The sequence below is a fragment of the Haliotis rubra genome, unplaced genomic scaffold (assembly GCF_003918875.1).
Source record: "Haliotis rubra isolate DU_JTF1 unplaced genomic scaffold, ASM391887v1 Scf1742, whole genome shotgun sequence".
In the NCBI taxonomy this organism is placed as follows: domain Eukaryota; kingdom Metazoa; phylum Mollusca; class Gastropoda; order Lepetellida; family Haliotidae; genus Haliotis; species Haliotis rubra.
Window position 1 is genome coordinate 80,012 of NW_025765717.1, and position 24,851 is coordinate 104,862.

A 24,851-nucleotide genomic window follows, 5' to 3' on the forward strand; every position below is an offset into this window, starting at 1 on the left:
CTTTCTGCTCCCAGGCCCCGTACAACACTGTGCAGTATGAGGTCAACAACCTTCTCTCCAGTGTTCCTGGACGGCTGTACTTCATGGTGGACCGGAACACTGGCGCAGTCAGCCTCAGGTGCTTTCTGGAATCAGACACAAGCTACACTGAAGTATACACGGTGAGTTGAATCATTTAACATAGAGGAAAAGCTAAAAGAAACATCGGTGTGAGAAATAAATATCAGTTCGCAAATTCCTAATATCAGTTAAGGTAAGAGATGTATGTATTCTTTTCCCCGGGGAGAAAATAGATCCATATCATATCGTTCTATTCAGGTATGGTAAGTTAGTTAATATATCTGCTGATATAACGGCATAAAATAACATTCATGTACTGAGTTGTATGACCTCTGCATATGTTCTACTGTAAGGGAACCACCACCATTGCTTACCTGACGCATACCTTGCCCATCGGCTTGCTGATGGGAGTTGAAAATAATTAATGTGCAAGTAGATCGTAAGCACAGGTTGCAGTGTTATGTTCACGTTTGTTCTTTATTTCTCCAGATTGTTGTTGATGCAGTAGATGGAGGTGGACTAAGGGCTAATCCGCCTGCCAATGTTGAAATCACCGTGGACAGAAATACAACGCTGCGGCCACCCAACGATACCAACTCCATGTTACCCAGAGCATCCCTCTGTTGCCAGGAGCCTCTGCTACCGTACTGGGGTGGAAGCAGTAAGACTTACATCACTTGATGTATATCATATGAGTACTGTGGTAATTGCCTCAGATGTATACGGGTTTAATGTTCAACAATGTAATTTATATAGTCACTTTTACAAAATACTTCAATGCGTAATACTTTCTGGTGTGTTACTATTGGGTTTATATGACTAAGGCAGATTTCCATGAAGATGAAAGTGTCAACTCCTACAAAATTGTAAAATATATCCTGTGAATATTTGCATTCTAGCTGAACACTTTGTTATACAGACGCTTTAATGTTACTTTCTAATGATGATTCATGAATTTTAGTTGTTTGAATATTGTCCTATGAGGGATAGATCTTTACTATGTACAGTACGACTTTAAACCTAGGAAGTCTATTCTATGTGTCCCTCACCGTTCCTCGGGTCCGGTACATGTCAATGAATGAGTTGGATGGAAGTGTGTGTCTGTGATTATATATTTATTATTTTGTTTATTTATACATGTGTCGTTCGTATTTGTCTTGTGCAACATCAAACTTTGAATGATAATCATGTTCATAATACTTTATTATGATGTGAATAACAAATATAAGAAACACATCTATTTTCAGGAAAACATCCATTCTCAGCACTACCATTTTCAATGCTTTTCACAACAGTTTTATTTTACAAGCAATGGGCCATGATAGACTGTCAGTGTAGTATTTAGTTAATGATTTCACTGACAGTCTGGCACTGCCGGAATGATATTATGCGTATGCTATCAAAAACAAGGACCAATGAAGGAGACACTGCGCTTTCCACTAACCCCAGTGGCCCTGAACGAATCATGGGCTAGATTCACTTTCCGTTTCATTTCTACATTTTAACAAACGCTAAAGATCCTGAAGAAATCCTGCGTTCATTTACTTTCTCTTTTACATATACTACTTTTATTTTACCCTTGTGATCCTAAACGAATTCAGCACTTGATTTACTAAGTCTTACTCTTTTACATATACTATGTACTTTTTACCTAACCCAAGTGATCTTGAACTATCCTGATTACTGCGTCTTTTACATTTTCACTGGGGGATTTTAAAACTAATCCTATCGTTCCTGGACAAATCCTGTGCTTGATCATTTTACATATACACAGCACTTTAAACAAAATTCAGTGAGCCTGAAGCTGTGGACTCCTGGTATTCTTCTCTTCCCCGTTTCCATATACCAGTTCATCATCAAGTAAAACGACATCCAAAACTCATTCTGCCAGCTTTAGTGGGTTGATATCAGTATCCATTGTAGCTTTTGACACAGTTTGAATGTTTCACAGATCATTGTTTTGTTGTTAATTACTGATCCAAGCATTTTCTCAATCTACAGATACTAACATTACGTTATAGAGAGACACTCACTATCATTTTGATCATACTAGTTTATTTCTTCAGTTAATTACATTATACGTTTTTTCTGGTATAGAATCCATGTGTCAGGTAAGTCAATAAAAACTCACAGGTAAGCGTAAATGTGAGCCAAGGATATGTCACAACCAACGGAAACCATGGACATAACGACCCCTAGAGGTATAAGTACTTGTAATGGCGGCCGAATCAAAGAGTCGACTCATCAAATATCCAGGTGAGCTCGAAAGTATAAGTTTAGTATCATATATCACGATATGATGAAACTACATTACATTAACAATGGAGTGCTTAGAGTACATTTCTTTTGTTAGTTTGAATACTATAAAGAAGGAAGGGTTATTGACATATATATTGAATTACGTTTAGTTGAAGTTTTACGTCGCATCGGCATTGTTTCAGGCATATAACGACCAGACGAAGTATGCGTACATACACACTTTAATTACAAAGTCTAAAGGATTTTCTCAAAATACATATTTCTTCATTATAGTGTTATTTACAAATAGAAGAGTCATAACACCAAAGTTTAAAACAGACTATTTGTCATATATATATATGTATATATGTGTGTATGTGTGTGTGTGTGCGTGCGTGCGTGCGTGCGTGTGTGTGTACATAGTTAAAATTTATTATGTATACAGTATTGGGGTAAATCGAGGATACGTAATATTTGTCATGTAACTGTGTTTCAGTCAGAAACCAATCTGCAAATAACCTGCATGTTTTAAGCATATATTTTTAATTTTTCAAGTGACGTGAGTTATTGTTTGAAAATGTATGTTCCGCAGTCTCCTCAACAAAAGTGGCTTATATATATATGAACTATGTAAACCTTTACAGATTTATGTTCGAGCTGAGGACAATGGCAGTCCCAAACTGTACGACATTGCCCTTGTTGAACTCACCATCAACCGGAACCTAAACCCACCCATCTTCAACCCCGTCACCTATGAAGAGACCATTCTGGAGACCTGGCCAATTGGAGACGTGGTTCTCAGAGTGACAGCTTCAGATGCTGACAACCTGGTATGTGGTTGCTGTGTAGTCAGTCGATATTACTCGGACTGCTGATTCTGTTAAGAACAATTGTTTTTGTTTCTTGAAGATATATTATACTCGAGATTAAGTTCCAACAATCAAAGACTGAGAACATTTTGAAATGCATGTATATAGAATAGAATGTTCGGAGTATTGAGCGGGACACATGCAACCAATAGGATTATGCATCATGCAATGTTACCTTCATGCATGAATGTAGGGAATAATTGATACTTGATACAACATTTCATACTTTGACATGTATTTTATACAGGACATGGGATACATCGAAAAGGATTCGGCATACCTGTTTCCTGAAATCTGGAATACTTATATATCACTTCTTCAAGTCTCGTAATGTTTTCCTCTATGTGGGATTTGTAGTGTTAATAGGTTTATCCTGTCATACGATATCAAATGCCATGTTTCCTTCACAGACGGAATTCAACCAGATCAGATATTCCATCGTGGGTCCAGCAAATGCTCTGGCTCTGTTTACAATTGATGGGTCAGGAAATATCCAATCAACAAACCCTGCAGCTATCAACAGTGCCTCAGAGACAAATTATAAGGTTTTAACCTTGTATCCATTTACATGAAGACATGGAATAAATCATACAGGCATCAGATTCCATTCACAGTTTGCAGATGTGGAGTTCTTTATTGGGATAATCGCTTCAATATAAGGCTCCATCTCCAATTGTCTGTATGAAACTGTGCTGGATGAGTTGCAGCTGCAAGATCTGTGCTTATGTTTCAAGACATAGTTCAGATCAGTAAGAATATCCTTAACACTATAAAAAGTTACTCATTTTAATTTGAAGAAGCATTATGCATTTCACAGATATTTCGCATTATTTTGTGCTGACTGTATTACGATGTGCAATCTTACAGATTTATGTTCGAGCTGAGGACAATGGCAGTCCCAAACTGTACGACATTGCCCTTGTTGAACTCACCATCAACCGGAACCTAAACCCACCCATCTTCAACCCCGTCACCTATGAAGAGACCATTCTGGAGACCTGGCCAATTGGAGACGTGGTTCTCAGAGTGACAGCTTCAGATGCTGACAACCTGGTATGTGGTTGCTGTGTAGTCAGTCGATATTACTCGGACTGCTGATTCTGTTAAGAACAATTGTTTTTGTTTCTTGAAGATATATTATACTCGAGATTAAGTTCCAACAATCAAAGACTGAGAACATTTTGAAATGCATGTATATAGAATAGAATGTTCAGAGTATTGAGCGGGACACATGCAACCAATAGGATTATGCATCATGCAATGTTACCTTCATGCATGAATGTAGGGAATAATTGATACTTGATACAACATTTCATACTTTGATATGTATTTTATACAGGACATGGGATACATCGAAAAGGATTCGGCATACCTGTTTCCTGAAAAACGTGGATCCCGTACCAATATTCTAAGTGTCAAGTCTCCAGACACATGCATGCATCAAAAGCGTGTCGTTAAAGTCGACTTATGAGAAGCGGATTCAATGTATACATGTATATATGTACTGTGTTGGATATTAAACTAATTGTCAAACTCTTTTTTATGATGAAAAGGTGCATAACTAAAAGGTTATTTTATGTGTAAACTTGCCCTTTAACTCAGAACCTTTGTACATTGGTCATCATAAAAACGAATGGACATAGTTGAAATCAAATAAACATTTGTCGTCATATTGTTCCTTGTTGTCTGTTAGTATAAGGTGACAGCTATTAAATCTCCGGAATCCCATCACCATAACTCAGGAACACATCTGTCACATTTCAAACTATGTCGAATTCAAATAAATAGTGACCTCGTTTCCTGAATGTTACAACATGTGGTTCCGACTGCTGCCCTCGGTTAATCTTTATCCTCATGAATTCAACCTGTTGAACATGAACCCAACTTCTCTTTAATCAGAAAATGTTTCATTCAGAAAAATATCATTGAACAAATTCAACAAGACTGAAGAACACATTCCTCAATGCGGTATTTCTTCATTTGGCACACGAATGGCAATATTTGTCCTATTTTCATAACTGATCCTGAATTCCAATCCGACTTTACACCTAACACATGTATAACCTTGTATAAAAACGTGTAAAACTTAATCAGTCATCCATGAAATCGAATGCACAGTCAATTGGTTCCTGTTGGGGCGACACACCAGACAGAAAGTATCGACAGGATTCGGCAGCACAGATGGGACATCATAAATGCTTATAAGTATCACTTCATTAATACTGTTTGATCAAAGAGCCTGGTATGAGTGACATACCAAATACTTCAACATGTAAGCCAGTATCCAACTGAAGAAGAAACGTAACAAAACAATACATCAGTAATGTCTACTTTTGATACGACTCCTAAGGCGGCATGACCACGCCTCTTCGGTACTGGATTCCAAATATCCTGAAAAGAGAGATATGTTACTGGGTACAGCAAGTGTACTATCCAATCTCTGTCTCTACGACAACCGTAATCACCAATATAACCGTAATCACCAATACAATGTTTTCAAAGAGCTCAATGAGAGAGAGAGAGAGAGAGAGAGAGAGAGAGAGAGAGAGAGAGAGAGAGAGAGAGAGAGAGAGAGAGAGAGAGAGAGAGAGAGAGAGAGAGAGAGAGAGAGAGAGAGAGAGAGAGAGATTTGTCTATACTATATTTCTCGTGCTTCTCTTCCTTCTTGTGTTTACAACATGAACGTTTGACATCAATGATTTGTGTTATGGATAGGGAGTCGATACATGCTATGTACAGATTGGAATTTGAATTGGTCTCAAAGCAATTTTAGACTACTAGGAATACAATTTGATGTGGACCTGGAAAACATGATTGAACTGAATTACTATGAGAAATTGAAAAAGATAGAATGCGAAATGAATCTATGGTCAATTCGTACTCTAACTCCAATAGGAAGAAATATAATCTTGAAATCACTATTACTTTCTAAACTTAACCATTGTTTTTCATTTTTTGTTGCTCTAAGCATGCAACCAAAGTATGGAGGACTACATGTACCTATTGTAAAGGAAATGATTTGTGGTAAAAAAATATCTTGGATAAAACGACTACGAGAAGAAAATGCTAAATGGAAAATATTGGTTGATAATTGTATACTTGAAAACTATAGAATATGGCTAGCCGATCCTCAATATATCATAAACAAATTGTCCCTACAATTGGAAACACTTTTTGGAAGGATGTCGTAGAAGCATGGGGAAAATATTTGGATAAAAGATATAAACAGCTGGAAAATAAGGATTTACTGAATCAATCGTTATGGTTCAACAATCTTTTCAAAATTGGAGACCAGACAGTTTTTTATTCAAATTAGTACGGAGAAATACACTATGTATATGATTTGCTTGACCCTGCTAGTATGGCCTTTTATTCACATGAAGAATTACAAAGGATATTTGATATCAAAATTAACTTTCTAATGTACAACAGCATAATATCCTCTGTGAGGAAGTTTCTTAAAAGGAACAATTTCTCCTTCAAAAGGTCTGGGCATTTTAATAAGATCCCCTTTAATGTATCTCAACTGCAAAGTACCTTGCAAGGAACAAAAGTATTTTACGTCTCACTGCTTGATGCAGGTTACAACAAATCATATGCACATAAAAGGTGGGAAAGACTATTTCAGAAACAATATAATTCCAAAATGTTGGAACATATTTATCTAATGGCACACAGATGAACAAACAGCAGCTATCTAATATGGTTGCATTACAAAATAATCTATGGAATAATACCAACAAGCGTATAATTATACAATATTGGACGTAAGGATTCCTTTCTATGTACTTTTTGAGGAAGAGAACCTGAAACTGTCATGCATTTGTTTTATGAATGTAGCCATGTAAAAGAGCTTTGGAGACGTCTGACCAGTTGACTGAACATTGCTGCAGAAGGAGAATTTACATTTAACGCAGAAAACATACTATTAGGATTTCAAGGAAAACATAATAATCCACTAAATGCTGTGTGCCTGATAGTTAAACCAGTGATTGTAAACCAATGTATGAAAAATAAAAGCATTCATTTTAAGCATGCACAAAGAGAAATTATAAAATATTATGAAGCCACCAGATTTACAGCTTCTTCAACCTGCTCCAATAGTAAATATTTCTACTTTTGGTCATCTTTCCACAAATTATTCGAAACGAAATCAGATGATTACACATTTACTACATATTTCTCCCTAAGCGAACAATGTTAAATAATTTGCTTGAGCTTATTATCTGAAAACATTTAAAATTATCCCTTGTCTACTATATATATGGTTTAAAGACTTATTGAAGTCTGCATACTAAATGTGTGGGCAGAATTTGGTGAACTTAAAATACCCATTTGTAATCTATACTTCCCAATTGAAAGGAAAGTCATATACATCTTTATAAATACGTCTGTACACTTGTGTACACAAATGGGTGAACATAGATTACCTATTTGAAACATATACCTCCTAATAGAGGGGGAAAACATGTACATCTTCATATGCTAGTATATAACTGTATTGTTTATATATATGGGTGGATGAATTTAAACTACCTATAGGAAAACATACCTTTCAAAGAAAGGGAAAATATGTACATCTCATATGCTAGTACATGTCTATATTATCTATGTATATGACTGGGTGAACAAAGGCACCTATATGTAAACGATACCTTCTTATAGAAAGGAATAACATGTACATTTTTATATATATAACTGTACCTATGTACATGACTAGATGAACTTAGGTATTCTGTAAACTATACCTTCCAATAGATAGGAGTGAGTGAGTTTGATTTTACGCCGCTTTTAGCAATATTCCAGCAATATCACGGCGGGGGACACCAGAAATGGGCTTCACACATTTTACCCATGTGGGGAATCGAACCCGGGCCTTCGGCGTGGCGAGCGAACGCTTAACACACTAGGCTACCCCACCGCCCCTCCAATAGAAAGGGAAAATATGTATATCTTTATACGCATGACAATACTATCCATGTACATGACCGGTGTAACCCAAACTCTTCAACTGGAAGGAAAAACATGTACATTTTTATACGTATGACTGTATTATCTATGTACACGGAATACCTATCTATAAACTACACCTTCCAATTGAAAAGAAACACATTATGTGCATCTTTATGCTATGACTGTATTATCTACATGTTAGATTGGCAGAACTTTAAAATGTCTATCTGCAACCCATACCTTCCATGTGACAGGAAACAAAGTACATCTTTATACTATGACTGTACTATCTATGTGCAAGACTGGGAGAACGTCTAACGTCTATATGTAACCCATACCTACCAAATGAAAGGAATTACATGTACATCTTCATATTTATGATTGCATTATTTATGTGCATGACTGACAGAACTTAAACCGTCTTCTTGTAAACATACCTTCAACGCGCAAGTGAAAGGAAACACATGTACATCTTTATATATGAATGCTTTATCTATGTGCACGATTAAATGAACTTGGAATACTTGTCTGTAAACTTTACCTTTCAATTGAGACTTACGACTGTATTTAGCTATGTGCATGATTGCCGGAACTAAGAATGCCTGTCTGGAAATCCACCCATCCTCAGTTGAAGGGAAAAAATTGTACATCTATCCATCTATATATGTATATGCATATGTATGTATATGTATATGTGTGTATATGAGTGAGTATATGCACATTACTGTATTAGATATCTTATAGAGTGGGAACAAAAATGAAAAAAAAAGAAATCAATGATTTGTGTTACATGGAAGCAGAAAAAGCATTGCAGAGGGTCTTAAGCAATAGCCAAATGACAGCCTCACCGTTGTTGCATACGCTCTGAACTCTCACGCACTGGTTCCTTCGGGATTGTCTCGTGAGGTTTGTGGTCATTTTCTACAATTGAGATGTCATCTGGGATGTTCAAAAACACTGACTGTTGGTTAGTCACTGTCAGATAGTACTAATCTCAAGAGTCATCTGTTCTTGCGAATCACTCAAAAGTATCAAAAGATGGATCAGCGCCTTAAGTAGACAATATGTTCACGCTGTTGGAAATACTTATGACAACACAAGAAACAATTTGTCAATTCAGTCAAAGAATACTTGGTTCAAATGTAGCCAAGGAAGGAGCTGCATTTAATAGTGTAAATGACATACATAACCTAGTGGAAGTGAAAAAATGTTTTTATCCATCCCTCGTACCAGTTATAATTTCACCAGTTGTATATATTCCAGTCTTGTCTCTTCTCCACTATCACATCCTGTTTTGTTATTTTGGCCTTGCTCGGTTCGAGTGTATATTGGTTCCTATATGAATAATGAATCCGATGTTGCAGAAGGCTGAAGAGCCATTCACGTTGAGAGAAAGAGCGACTGTTAATCCAATCCCTTTTGGTTTCAATACTCCATTTGTGTCCCGAGTGGTCAAAATAGTCACACAAACAAACATAATTATGATATGATTATAAATGGCTATATGGGGTTTAATAATCATGGGTGTTGCGATACTTTTTCCCATGTGTATATAACTGTCATACACGACTGACTATTTGGCTGCAGGCTGAAGGCTGAAGGCTGAAGAGGCAGTCACTTTGAAGAAACAGTAACTGTGTTTCTCTTTCCACACTTCACTTGTTGAGGAATGTGCACCCGCCAACCCTCCAGCCAACCCATCAAATGACATTCAATCCCATTACGATAACAAACCGGTTCTTCAAGTGCCTATATATAACCGCCCCCCAAGTAATATTATACATCCTGATAGGACAAGCTGCCTCAACACAGACCCCTAAAATTCGCTCAAGTTTTCTGTGTGCACCTCTACCTGGGCGTTGGCGTGAAGGTGAGAAATTGCACATGTTTGCGCGTTGAGAAGATTAAACAGGTGTATGAAATGTCTCGCCCCAAATCCACAAACTTCTGTTTGAGAGTATTCAGAGATAGGAATGAATCTGGTCGTGCACCAGACACAGACGACCCTGTTTGCCATCTTGATTGCATTGTATAAAGAGCTTATAGGTCAAGCGTGATTTCGTGTAGTAAATACATAATTTACCTAGCCTTTATATCGTTTGTAAGAGGGTAATATGGGTATTCGTCCGTCAGTTTGCCCGATCGTTCGTTAGCACTGAAACTCGAAATCTCTTCTCTATATCTAACGAACATAACATGTTCTGCAAGTCCCCAGTGACAAGGAAGTAAACATATCCCGTGCATTATCGGGTATAGGGAGTTTAAGTTTGAAAAACTTAGATGACAGTCACCACACTAGTTTCAAAAGATATTCGTGTCGTCATGGTATATGTGCTTGCATTATAAGAAGGACATTAGTCGGAGCGAGTACACGCAGCACTTGTTGGTTATTTGGATTTCAAATGATCAACATGCATTGTATAATACTTGCTGATAGCATGCTATCGTGGAATGCGTAAATACTACCACACTGGCTTACACATGAATAGTTGAACAACATGTGCGATTTATCTATTAATTAAAGCATTAATCCTTGACATATGCTTACGGCATAAAAACATGTCCGTCATACCCGAATGGCATAGGTATTCAAATTCAAATGCAAATTCGATAACCGCAAGAGGGACGTAAGGAATAAATACCAGGGATATAATCAAATGACACGATACCTTATTGTTATCCTTGACATGGAACACATTCCCGCAAGTACTGATACTTATAATCTGAACAAAAGTGCCATGCGTTCGTTACGATGCTAAACATTACCATTATTTCCTGGAATGTGACATGCTGTCTTCTCATGGTCTGAATATTGAAAGTTATCACTTCACTTAGCTCCCAGATAGATTCACGTGATGGCTGCAAGGCTGCCAGTTCCGACATTGACCAAACTGACCTGTGTGCTGCTGGTCTACGTAAAGCTGACGACACAAGTCACCCCTCCGCCTTGTAACCGTGAGTATTCTTTACAACGATCCCTTGTACATAAATAGGTCTTGGTTCATATTTCTCCCACAACAAAGAGAGTAAAGAATCTCAACACTGAATCAAATGTGAACATCATCTATTGGTGTAAGTATACATGACGGAGCGATGGGGCATTACATTTAAGGACGGCTGTAGAAGATGACATTTTGTATTGGTATACATTGTATATAAGTCTTTATCGTAGGCCTCTATTCCAGCTGGAGACAACCTCTATGCCCCGGTCTTCATTAATTCCGAGGTGCAACAGACCATACCAGAAACATTGCCTGTAGACGCCAGGGTCGCAACACTGAGCGCTTTGGATAACGACACTTTGGTTTGTATCATGTCCAGTCTTTTTAAAGATTTGAGTCGAGAGTAGAATGAAATGATTGTTGTTCTGCTCTAGTTTCATCAAGGCAATACTCGGTTCAACGTGCCAATGAAATCTATTCCTGATTATAGTCAAGAGAAAATAAAATACTAGAGTTTCTTGACTAGAATCAGAAACAGAGTCCATTTGATGTTGGGAGCAAAGATACCCGACTGTACTCACCATGATATATATGATATATACTCTTGTATTTAGGCTGACATGAATCTGCTGAGTATGTCGTTGAAACATTACAGTGTAACTTTGGAAGCCTGACGTACAGCATCATCGGCGATGGATCTGCTGCAACGTATTTTCGAATAGAAAAGGACACAGGAACAGTTTCTTTGAAAACCAGCCTGACAAACACATCCATCGTTGACTTTACTGTAAGCAGGAACTATAGTATTTTGTTACCCAACCTGTGCACCCCATGCTATGTTTTGTTCAGCTTAAAAGGCATATACGTTGCCAATTCTTGTTAACAGGGTTTCTAAGAACTTATAAACCGACAGTGACGTCACACTATTGTTCTTAAGGGACACTGTGGGAAACGGGCTTACTTTTCAATAATGCCCTCGGGTCAAGTTATATCCCACACATAAAGAATGACTGAAAGGAAGGGTTTTCTTTCATACTCTGTGTTCCAGTATCCAGGTTTGCATTGCAGGTCAAGATTATGTATAACTTCACTGACAGTTTTTGTTTCGCTTAGTGCTTTAAAGAAAGAAATTAGCAAAAATAATAGGTTATAATATAAACACTAGTTAAAATTTGCTTTAGTCTCATTTTGCTTCTCCTGATTTCAGGTCCGTATAGAGGTACAAGATGGCAGCTCTCCTCCTTGGAGTTCCACAGCATTGCTGTATTTAAAGATTGCAAGAAATTTTGAACGCCCAGTATGGAGTTCTGCAACGTATACTACCAACATCCCAGAGACAGTCCCAGTGCTTGCGACTATACTGCGTGTCACAGCCACAGATAGAGATGCCCAGGTATTGATTACCTCCCTTGAAAACATCCAAACATCAAAGGTGTCTCACAAATGTGTTAACAGTTGAGACATTGCTTCATCTAGTTTTGAACATCAAACCTTACATTTCAGCGCCCCAACAATGAAGTGACGTATGAGCTTGTAGGAGATGCTGTTCAACTCTATTACTTTGAGATTGTCAGTTCCACTGGTGATATTCGCCCAAGGCGTCCACTTACTTCCGATACAAACAGAAGAAGTCAGTTTGATGTGAGTTGTTTTTTGTGTACCATCATGTTATTATTCTGGTGTTCCTTATCAGTAATCATACTATAAATATGTGGGATATTTCCTCAAAGTCATATCCCCACATGCTAATATTGCATAGGTTTTTGAAGAGTCTGAACCTGTTTGTTTTAGTTTGTTGTGATCGCTCGAGATAAAGGCAGCCCTCCTCTCACTGCTGCATTCAATGCCTCTGTGACAATATCAGTGTTCAGAAACAACAACGCCCCTCGGTTCATCCAGGATCCCTACTCCATTACAGTATCTCAGGGCCTGGGCAGTGACACGGTCATCTCTGTCAGGGCAGTTGATGATGACCCTACTGTAAGTGAAATCTGTGACTATATGGCAACTATTGACTTATCCTTTAACAACAGTGATAGGTCGTGATGAACCTTTTCAATAACATCATTGATTAAGTTTCGATTATGTCTACTCTGTAAAAAATCATGGCCTATACTTTCTTTCCTTTTGACAGGCCTGTATTAATAGTGATATTGAATTTCTGAATTTGTAAAACATATCCCATCATATATGCAATTGACAAAATAATGTTTCATTCACAGACGGAATTCAACCAGATCACATATTCCATCGAGGGTCCAGCAAATGCTCTGGCTCTGTTTACAATTGATGGGTCAGGAAATATCCAACCAACAAACCCTGCATCTATCAACAGTGCCTCAGAGACAAATTATAAGGTATTTGTTAACCTTGTATCCATTCACATGAAGACATGGAATAAATCATGCAGTCGTCAGGCTCCATTCACAGTTTGCAGATGTGGTGTTCATAGATTACAGGCTTCAATATAACTCTCAATCTCCAGTTGTCTCAAGGAAACGGTGTGTTGGATGAGTTGCGGTTGCAAAATGTCTGCTTATGTTTCAAGACTTAGTTTTACAGATCTATAGGTGTATCCTAATGCTGGACACTTTATAACGTTTAAATATCATTGTAAATGCGAGAAGAATTATGCATTTGACATACACACCTGGAAAAACGTGTTGAAAAAAATCGCTATTTATATAGTATCAATATGTTACCATTTACCATAGTAAAGGAACTTATCCAAACCCCATTTATCATACTATCGGGATAAATTGATCCTCAGTGAATATATAATGGAAAATAGAAATGCACACAGAACGGAAAAAACAGGTTGTTCATGGCAGAGGTAAACAGTAAAAATTTACTCATTTTGTAGGACCAATAACTACGGTCCTACAACATTAAACGTGCGTTCATTTTCAAGATTCTACCTTACGATCCTCGAGTAATCACACGGATAAATAACCGAGCACAATCTTAATATATGGTTAAACCTCCTCCAAAGATAATAAATACATCCAAATATATCCCCGAACCGCCTTCTCATTGACTGTGTTAGACGTTGAATTGACGTTGAGGTATTTGGTTCCATACGTTAAGGAGTGAGTGAGTAAAAAAGAAGAAGAGCATACTGTGAGTCTAAAAACCCGAACTTGTGTTTCAGTATCACTTTCAGCTGTTAATTTAACATTTACTATTTCAATGTGAACTCCAGACCTATTGTTTTGAGACTTTCACTGTCACATAAGCTGAGACACGAAAATTTCAAAAGAGTCAGTGAGTCAGTGAGTCAGTGGGTGGCTTAAAAGTTAAGGACACCACGGCAATATTTCAGATATATAGTGACGAAAAGGTTTTGCATACACAATAAATATAAGTATCACAGATTGTGTCTAAAACTAGCATGGAAATGTAATGCTATTTTATTTACGAAGACAAGACAACATAAAAACAAACTATCGGTCGCCAACAACTGAAGGTAGATCACCATACTAGGGACCATGGGAATTACAGTATTTATGCTACCTGCATGGACCCTTGTTGGATTTACACCATCCCGTCAGCCGCTGGCGATTGTAGGAAAAGTTTAGCCATAATTTAAAATGATAAAAATACTACGTTTAAAAATCTGGTAGGTTTAAATTGTAATTTTTGAAGTGTTAGGACTTACATATCCTCTCAGGAGGACAATACGTTTACGATACTTTAAACCCATTTGAGAAACAGCCACTAAAAATCGCAGTTGCTAATTTATACTACCATGTTTAAAATGCCATTCATCTATTTACAAAAGATATTATTCAAACATTCATAAAGGAGAGGTTCCAATACATTGAGATTTTTACTGGGAGATCACCCTTGGACTAATAACGTCCCAACCAAGCTTTGGAGATTGAGATCTGGACTCTTTGCGGGCAAGGTACAGTTGCTTCTGCCTCTCGACGTACGAAATCACCAAGATCACGTGCACGATGTGGCTTAGCATTGTCGTCCGTGAAGACTCGCCTTGTGTTCAAGAATGGTCATCGAAATGTACAACAGCCCTGTATAGTATGTCAGGGATGTCAGTGATGTTCCGTTGTCCATTCAGATTTTTTGCCCTAATCGTCACGTTTACAGTCACGTGAAAGGAACCCTAACACTATCAATGAACACCCGCGAAACGGTACTTGATCAAAGGCATTCCATTGTGCATATGCAGTGTTTCTGCTGCGCCAAACACAGCTTGGCCATCAGTGATGAACAAACGAAATCAACTTTCGTCCGACCAGTGAACGTAAAATTCCTGCGACATCAATCTGCACCCCAAGTTTTGTGCTCTTGGGATAGCGACGAACATGTGATGTGTTGTCTGGTTTTATACCCGGCCGATTACATAAGAATTCGGACCGTTCCGTTAGACAAATTTGGAAGGCATTCGTATTAACACGTCATTCGAGACGCTGACAGTCCTAACTAGCTTGCTGTTTTCTGGCCAATAGCCATCTATGAGCATTTGTCCGTTGAAGAGACCTCATATTTGCTCATCAACAACACAGTCGATTGATATTTTAATTTTTTAGAACTGTAGGAACACTTTACTGAAACTTGATATAACTGAACCGCAAAAGAAACATCCAACCGAGAGAGGTTACTTAAAGCACACCATTTGATTCGATCTAATTAACAAACGGAGTGAGTGTGTGAGTTAACATTTAACGTCACATCGGCAATATTGCAGCCATATCGTGACGAGAACAGTTGATATCAATATTCAAATCAATAAATGTATAACGTAAAAGCCTGTCATCGAAGGACAGTAAAACTACTAGAATATCACAGATGGAGTTAAAACTAGCTAGCATATCATTTAAAAGTAGAAAAGCATTTTTGGACGCTACACTGTAAAAATGGGCTATACATCGCCAACAACTGAAGGTAGAACACCATACTAGGGCCTATGGGTACTTACAGTGCCTTTGCTACCTGCTTAACAAACGGAGGGTTGAGTTCAAACTTGACAAATATGGTTAAACCATTTTGGACGCTACACTGTAAAAATGGGCTATACATCGCCAACAACTGAAGGTAGAACACCATACTAGGGCCTATGGGTACTTACAGTGCCTTTGCTACCTGCTTAACAAACGGAGGGTTGAGTTCAAACTTGACAAATATGGTTAAACCATTTTGCACAAACAAAAGCACCCAAAACAGTACCATTAGGATGTCATGTTGTCTTAGGAAGTTCAATGCTGCTCTGGCACTGCGGGCACGAGCGTTGTCTTGGTGGAAGATGTGATTTCTGTGACGTCCAAAGTGTGGTACAACATGGGGTCAGTATAGCGAGGAGCTGTCGCGCCATTTCCTCATCCTGGACCAAGATTCTGGAACACCACGGGACCTGTCCCTGTCAACAATACACTCATTGGAAAACAATTCCCACACCTTCCCCATATCCTCCGTCTGCCATCGGCTGTCGAAACACAATATCGGCCTTCATCAGAGTCCATTGTCGATAGCGCCAATTTCGATCCTCAGTTGCCCTTTGCATTAGGTTTTGCCGGTGACGAGCGGTGGGAACAAGACAAGGATATGGTCTGTGAGAGCAGAGGTTTCTTCCGCGCAAACTTTGACGCACTTTATCGGCACCAATGAGTCTGCTGTGGGTCCCAATGGTCTGGCGCGCTGTTTCCGGTCGGTCTTGACGTTGTGATGTTACTGAACGTCGTCCACTGCGTCGACGGTGTTGGGTGCTGTTCGTGGCCTGATACCGCTCCTGCAGTCGCTAGACTGTCCTAACATGAACATTAAAATGAGTGGCTGCACTCCGTCCCAAGGCTTGGTTCCTCTGATCTCTCGTTAGTCATGGTATGGCGATTGTGTCAAAACAAGAATGATTTCAGGCGAACTTAGGACTCGCTTTCATCAGTGGGGTTGTCAGTATATGCACCTGCATTTCCATTTTTACGAATGTAATGTGGAACAATTTACCACATCTGCCTTTTTAGGTGAGATTGGTCGATGTGCTTTTTCATCAGTAAACACACTGATTTTTGTAATAACTGTCAATTTGGATTGAAAAACATGTTAACAAAACAAAACTCTCCTAATAAAAACACCACCTTGTAAGAACAAAAGTTTGCATCAGGTTTGGAACGGTGGCGTTTCTTTTGCGGTTCAGTATGCTTGCTTATGAACGGGTACGTATTGCACGTGATGCTCACCTTTGTTCATAGCACGTACATATCTAAAATCAAAGTATAGTGCGCCTGAATAGCTACAAAAATCACATGAACGAAGATAATTATGACATGGATATAAATGGTGATAAAGGTTAAAAGGTATTGCAGTGCGTTCAGCCATGTGTATATCTGCATTGTATTTGCTGGCTTTCTTATAATGTGACATCTTCAGATTTATGTTCGAGCTGAGGACAATGGCAGTCCCAGACTGTACGACATTGCCCTTGTTGAACTCACCATCAACCGGAACCTGAACCCACCCATCTTCAACCCCGTCACCTATGGAATGACCATTCTCGACAACAGGCCAATTGGAGACGTGGTTCTCAGAGTGACAGCTTCAGATGCTGATAACCTGGTAAGTGGCTATATTTAACTGACATGTCACCTATTAAAAACTGATTTGATGCGCTATTTAATCTTTTGCCTTCAAATTATTATACTGTAAAGGTTTTTTCATACATATACTTGTAACAGCTGTGCAATTTGCTCACCATTAAACCAGAAAACGTCTTGATTTGCGTGTTTAGCGGGCCATAGGAATGCTGCAAATGGGGCACCACAGACCCTGTTGCAAAAACATTCAGTTGCTCCCATAATACTTTGGCAACTTGGTCCAACGATTCAGAATAACAGGTAGGACAACAAACAAGCCAAGAATAGGAAGACCATGCCCCCTGACGATTGCGTAATATCCTTATGTTTACATTCTAGGCACCATACAACCAAGTGCGTTACGCACTGACAGGAAACAGCACTGTTCTACAGTTCTTCCAAGTAAATACAGTCAGTAACGTTGGTACTGTGTCATTGAAGAGAGCGATATATGATTACCCAGACAACACTGTTACACAGCTGCAGGTATGTGACAAATCTTCTTCTGAAAGTTTGTTCAAATCATCAGCAGGTATGACATTACTATAGAATTGACAATAACACCAACCCTGTCTTATTTTCAGTTCCAAGTGACGTGTGAAGATCTTGGAAATCCAAGCCAAGCAGCCAGCAACTCTGCAACCGTCCTTGTGACTATTGTGAGGAATACCCCACCATTCTTTGATGGTATACCATACTCTACAGTCATCCCAGCTACACAGGCAGCAGACACGTCCGTGTTCCAGGTGGCTGCCAGAGATAATGATGTGGATGTAAGTTGTCTTGAGGAGCCCATGTTCAAATGTTCTTTTATCTTAGGAATAGGACTGAAAACATTGTTTTCTTTCTGTCTTTACCTTCACCATTGTTTATCATTTAGCCCTGTTCTATTTTAATAATATTTGGTATATTTTACACACTAGTCTTCATGGTACAATTTTGACCGAGATGCTGGAAAAGTTACCAGATTACTTTTTAATTTTAACCACTTTTGCCTTTTTAATCAGTGTATTAAAACACTTTAGTTAACATGTATTTTCTAGCTGTTATATACATATATGTTTACAAAATGTTTGATTTGTGGTTGTTGTTTCCTCCAGGCCCCATTCAATGAAATATCCCTGTCTCTTTTGGGTGACTCCAATACACCATCCTACTTCACATTGAGTCAAACTGGCCTTATCTCTGTCAGAAGTGGAGTCAACCTTACTACTGACACCAGGACAAACTATGTTGTAAGTACAGGAATTGTAACACTGGGCATGTGTGTATGTGTTCCTGTCTGTCTGTTTGTGTCTCTGTGTTTGAGTCTGTGTCTGGGGTGGTTGGGGATGCGTGCTTTGTTTGTTTGTTGTTTAATGTCGCACTCAGCAATATTCCAGCTATATTGCAGCAGTCTGTAAATAATCGAGTCTGGACCGGCCGAACCAGTGATCAACAGCACTATCATCGATCTTCGCAACTGGTTTACAATGACATGTGTCAACCAAGTCAGAAAGCCTGACCACCTGATCCGATTAGTTGCCTCTTGCTGAAGACCAATTCTAACCCGGATCTTCACAGTTAGGGGATGTGTGCAGGGATGGGTATAGTTATATGTGCAGAAGAAGGCTGGGATTCAAAACTAAGTTCTGAATATGTTTTAAGAAATTTTATGTGAACTGATTTGTTTCCAATTGATGTTTTCATTTAGGCTCGTGTCCAAGTGCGTGATGGTGGCACCCCATCTTTGACCTCAACAGCCTTAGTTGCTATCTCAGTCACACGGAACTTCTTTGCCCCAGTATTTTCAAATTCTCGGGTGCAAGAGACCATACCAGAAACAACTCCTGTTGGCACCACCGTCACCACTCTTACAGCCTCGGATAGAGATACTGTGGTTTGTAACACTTCCTATCTCCTTTAACTCTTCTTGAAAGTCAATTGTACGATTTCAAGAGACAACTGTCAGTTTGGTCAGTCTTTAATGTGATGTCCTTCTATATCAATCCCAAATTAAGAAAAAGGGTATTTGGACAAGTAGCAGTGAAAAAGTTCATAGAATCTAATGTTAACCCATATGTATTACTAATGGGTAAACGGTTAATAGACAATGAATTGTATCGTTATTCACTATTTATTTAGTCAACCAAGAGTCTTATTATTTGTATCTCTTACCTTACTTTTGATGTTTTTGTATTCAGCTGTCACTGGTGAGGAACTGTTGTTATCAGCATTACTGAAAGAGAAGATTTTGTCTGAATTATTGGTGCTATGTATTGATCCAGTGTCACAATGCTTTATCCTTTACAGGCTCCCAATGGAAACTTTCAGTACAGGCTTGTGAGTGGTACTGGTGTCGGTTTCTTCTATGTTGATCCAAACAATGGTCAGGTTGTCCTTCTGAGGTCAGTTGATGGACTTTCCACTCTAAGATTCTTCACGGTGAGAATTATATTATATGTCATTATGGCATAAACTCTTTCTTCAGTAACCTTTAGGGCTGTAACGATGCCTTGAACTATCGATGGATTGCAATTGTTGTGTCTCCGACAGCAATTAATCAATGATAGAAACAAAAAACTATCGATGCATCGATAATATGTGTGACTATCGATAGTTTAGTAATTGACTTCTGTTGATAAATGCGCAGTGCAAAATACAGGAAGTACCAGATTTTTTCACTTTGATTTAGAGTTTTCTGTCCCTGTTACCTCTTAAACAAACTTTATCTGGGTTTCAAGTTTATTGTCAGTTATCAAAAGAGACTGAAACTACTCCAGCTTGTTTTTGTTTCATATGAACTATTCATTCATTTTGGAAATGACTTCAAATGAGACAATTCAAGGAGAAAAACACTATTGCAATAGTTGGTTGCAATAGACTATCACTATCACTATCGCAATAGTATGTTGCAATAGTTGTTGTTTCCCCTTCAATAGTCATCCCTAGTAACCTTCCATACTTTTCCTATGGTTCTGTGTGTCAAAGTGACTTATTATTGAAAGCTGTCATAATGTAAACATTCTGTATGTCAAGTAATGTACAGTAATGTATCAGGGATGCAGTCCATTATTTACACCTATTCTGATTACAGCTCAATGTAGAAGCACGAGATGAAGGAACACCATCACTCTTTGCCACAGCCATTGTGGAAGTTAGTATCTCTTTCGACCCAGACCAGCTGGTCTTCGGTGCTGGAGAATACAACATAACTCTCAGTGAAAACACACCAGTGAACACTATCATCACACAAGTGCAAGCTCAACCACAGGTTGGTTTATATTCTAGTACACAAACTGATATGCAAACTTCATGGAATTTTTGTGTGCAATTTCACATAATTGTAAATGTAATCATTATTATCTTGCAGATATTTTTGTCCAATGTTGAATTGACTCTTTTGTTCCTTGATAGCTTGAAAGAACATTGTAAGAACATTTAACTCTCTACTAAGGGAAATTTCATCCTGTATCAGTTAGTGACTATGTATATTATATGTCTCCATTACAGGCAGGAGTAGTATACACAGTGACTGGCCTAAGTTCAGGCCCAGACTTCTTCCTTGTGGGTGGATCTACTGGCCAGGTCCGTGTGAGGACTCTCCTGACCTCAGATGCTGCTGAACTTACTGGCTACCGGGTGAGATCCTTGATCAATACTTTTGATATGAAATGACAAAAGTTCAACATGCATGTACATCTGTAACATGTTTTCCTTTTTACTCAATTATTTGAATGCTTACATTTCTATTTCTCTCTAGTTGAGAGTAAGAGCTACTAGGACTGGTGTGACATCACAGACAGCCTTCACCACAGTCAACATCATTGTCAACAGAAATATTAATGCCCCAGTGTTTGACAGAGCACAATACCTCATCACAATACCTGACACTACGCCACTTGGCAGTGTCCTTGACACTGTGAGAGCCACTGATGCTGATGGGGTATGTGTCTTCATAGTTTGTTATAATGTACTTGCTGTCAGAATGTTTCCTTTATGTTGTTTAATGCTGCACTCAGCAATATTCCTGCTATGTGGCAGCAGTCTGTAAATAATAAAGTCTGGACCAGTCGATCACGTGATCAACAGCATGAGCATCGATCTACGCATTTGGTTATAATGACATGTGTCAACCAAGTCAGAGAGCCTGGCCACCCCATTCCCATTAGTCGCCTCTTTCTGACAGCATGTAACTAAGTAATTAATCAGGTGGTGGTAATATTTGTTTGACTACGCAAGGTTAAGCGTGGTTGAAGACATATATTATTCCCCATGGAATCTTGTTGTTCACAAGAGTAACTATGGAACATACAAAACATTATTTATGGAATTATTTATCAAGTTTTGGAATTATATTTTAACGAAAGAATGAGTAAAATGATTTCCTTTGTAAGATATACACAGTGATACACATTAAGTAGTTCTTGTACATATCGCTTGGAATCAGGATATATATATTTCTGTGATAACAAAATGTGACGTTGCCCTTACAGGATGTGATAGAATACACCCTGTTGACTGGACAGCCAGCATCAGATTTCTTCCTTGTTGGGCCTCGTGATGGAAGCATCACCCTCAAGACGACACTCATGGGCACTACACAGAATGTCTATCAGGTAGAAATCTTGTATTATTTCATTGTTGATCATTATCAAAATTTGATACAGATATAACTGAAATGGTAGCAGTATCTAAAGCACAATAGATCGGTGAACTGTTTTTTAATATAGTCATTCAGTGGAATGAATAATCCCTTTGAAATGACTGCATGAACAAACAGATGAAAAAATATGTTCACTGAAACTGTATTCATTTTGAACTTCCGTATTGTAGTTGATTACATCAGAGCTGTTGATCAGTTCGTGATGATGTGACTTGTTGTTGCAGTTTACCATTCAAGCTGATGATCAGAAGGTGCCACGTCAGAAAACTTCAACAGTTCAGGTGACAGTCAACATCACTCGTGATGCAGGTGCTCCACGTTTCATCGGAATTCCCTATTTTGTGAACATCAGAGAAGATGTAGCAGAAAGTTCAAGCATCTTCACAGTCACTGCTACTGATGATGACCTTAGGGTGTGTATTCGTCATGGCTAGTTTTCAACATTGACATTATATTTGCAGCTCTCGTATTTATTTCAGGGTAAAAGTGGTCCTCACTTCTATTATGATTACTGAAAAGCAGGATCACTTGGGTCCCAGTTGTCCAAGGCACCAGAATAGGCTGTACAGTGTTCTGTCCCTTGTGCATTTTACTAAAGTGGTAAAACATCTGAGACCCTCATGACATCAGGTTTCCCTCCCAAATCAAGATAAAATATTGTGATAAAGTTTTTCCCCATTGTGATCTGTGCATTAGAATTTTTGTTTAATTAAAGCCCTTACTTAAAAAAGTCCTTACTTGCAGTGTTGCTGGTCTGTCCATAGTCATTATATATTTTGTAGTTTCATATTGTTAATCTACTGCTCATAAGTGATTGAATTGGGAATGCTTTACTTGAACATAAATATACAATAGGAATTATGTTACATATTATGTTTTTTATACTATCAATTTTAACCAAAAGATTTGCTCATTTGTAATGAAATGTCAAATTTTTTTTTCTTAGGGTCAGATTGAGTTTGTGACCATTGGACAAGGTGTAGCTGAGGCATTCTTTACATTGAACACTCAGCCTGCACATAATCCTCGTGAGTCCTTTGTGATTGTACGGGATACCAGTGCCCTGAGGAATGATGTGACACAACAGTATACAGTGAGTTTCCTTGATTATTTTTGTCAAGTAGTTGCTTCACTTTTTCATATATTGTGTATCTGTCCTTATAGTGAAACCTGCTCTGTAACATCATATTTATGAAAACTTCAGCTCAGAGTCCGGGCCTATGACACTGCTTACCCAAACAACCCAGCTACAAGTGATGTCACCATCAATATCGAGAGGAACCTGAACCGCCTACAGTTCTCTAGCCAAAGATATCAAGTGACCATTTATGCCACTCAGGTGCTAGGTGTACCCATCATACAAGTGAATGCTTCAGATGCTGGTGGGGTATGTACCAGATCAATTAAAACAATTTACATTCATTCCCATTATGTGTTTTTAGTGTATAAGATTATCAAAAGTATATTTCTTCTAAAAGCTGTATATATACTGAGTCAAAAAAGAAACTTCACATTCTTTCTTCAGGGCACTATAAAAGAACAAGAGATGGTAAGATGGTTAAATTGTTATTATTCCATTGCTGAGATCTGTGTGATGTACTCGATACACTGACAGTGCCATAATCAGTTCCATTAGGCTACACCGCCGTTCCAAAACATGGGTATACAGAATGTCAAGTCACAAGAATACAAATGCGAAATTTCTCAGTTCAATATCGTGTATGGCCGCCCCGCGCATTCACCACTGCCAAACACCGTCTCCTCATCGACTGCCTGATGCTTGTGAACACGTGGTTGGGGATTCTGCGCCATTGCTCTTGCAAGGCAACGCCAAGTTCCTGCAAATTCTGAGGTTGGTTCCTAAGACCACGAAGCCTTCTCCCAAGTGCATCCCAAACGTGCTCTATTGGATTAAGGTCGGGGGACCTCGATGGCCAGTCCATGACGTTGATTCCAGCGTATTGAAGGAAATTTCGTGTCAACATCGCGGTATGCGGCCGAGCATTATCATGCTTGAACTGTAGCCCTGGGCCATGAGCCGCCATGAAAGGAACGAGTTCAGGGGTGAGCACCTGGTCGCGGTAAGCAGCAGCTGTGAGGTTTCCACGGATGACCAGAAGTCGGGAACGGTTGCTCCCACAGAAAGCACCCCACACCATGCAACTTCCGCCCCCGAATCTGTCGACTTCCTGTACACAACATTGGGCATACCGTTCACGACGTCGTCTCCAGACTCTATGCCTGCCGTCCGCGAATCTGAGGGTAAACCTGGATTGATCGCTAAAGACGACTCGATTCCAGTCTCTCTGGGTCCATCGGAGGTGACGTTGGGCCCACAGCAGACGTTGACGTTGATGAAACGGCGTCAATATTGGCCCACGATATGGACGTCGAGAATGGAGATTGGCAGCCCGCAACCGATTTCGAATGGTCTGTGAGGACAGTCGACCTCTAAACATCTCAGCCCTGGTTCGTTTAGCCGGCAGAAATCTGTCACGTAGGTGACGTAGGACGATTTGACGGTCTTCTGCTCGTGACGTCACACGTGGACGACCGG

General features: G+C 38.9%; 1 protein-coding gene across 1 annotated transcript in view; it reads left to right on the top strand.

Annotated features, from left to right (window-relative positions):
• The window catches only part of LOC124272929 (protocadherin Fat 1-like), a gene marked incomplete at its 3' end in the record, with an annotated part of 45,877 nt that overhangs the window by 10,754 nt on the left and 10,272 nt on the right, over positions 1 to 24,851 (top strand). The window contains exons 25-48 of the mRNA XM_046708173.1: positions 15 to 161; positions 550 to 732; positions 2,943 to 3,128; positions 4,035 to 4,220; positions 10,967 to 11,075; positions 11,306 to 11,424; positions 11,718 to 11,849; positions 12,270 to 12,455; positions 12,566 to 12,703; positions 12,854 to 13,042; positions 13,285 to 13,419; positions 17,447 to 17,632; positions 17,989 to 18,135; positions 18,234 to 18,422; positions 18,750 to 18,884; positions 19,343 to 19,528; positions 19,942 to 20,073; positions 20,726 to 20,902; positions 21,142 to 21,270; positions 21,392 to 21,574; positions 22,125 to 22,247; positions 22,519 to 22,707; positions 23,241 to 23,387; positions 23,499 to 23,681. Of these exons, the coding sequence (XP_046564129.1) occupies positions 15 to 161; positions 550 to 732; positions 2,943 to 3,128; positions 4,035 to 4,220; positions 10,967 to 11,075; positions 11,306 to 11,424; positions 11,718 to 11,849; positions 12,270 to 12,455; positions 12,566 to 12,703; positions 12,854 to 13,042; positions 13,285 to 13,419; positions 17,447 to 17,632; positions 17,989 to 18,135; positions 18,234 to 18,422; positions 18,750 to 18,884; positions 19,343 to 19,528; positions 19,942 to 20,073; positions 20,726 to 20,902; positions 21,142 to 21,270; positions 21,392 to 21,574; positions 22,125 to 22,247; positions 22,519 to 22,707; positions 23,241 to 23,387; positions 23,499 to 23,681 (3,816 nt within the window). The remainder of the gene's footprint in view (positions 1 to 14; positions 162 to 549; positions 733 to 2,942; positions 3,129 to 4,034; positions 4,221 to 10,966; positions 11,076 to 11,305; positions 11,425 to 11,717; positions 11,850 to 12,269; positions 12,456 to 12,565; positions 12,704 to 12,853; positions 13,043 to 13,284; positions 13,420 to 17,446; positions 17,633 to 17,988; positions 18,136 to 18,233; positions 18,423 to 18,749; positions 18,885 to 19,342; positions 19,529 to 19,941; positions 20,074 to 20,725; positions 20,903 to 21,141; positions 21,271 to 21,391; positions 21,575 to 22,124; positions 22,248 to 22,518; positions 22,708 to 23,240; positions 23,388 to 23,498; positions 23,682 to 24,851) is intronic.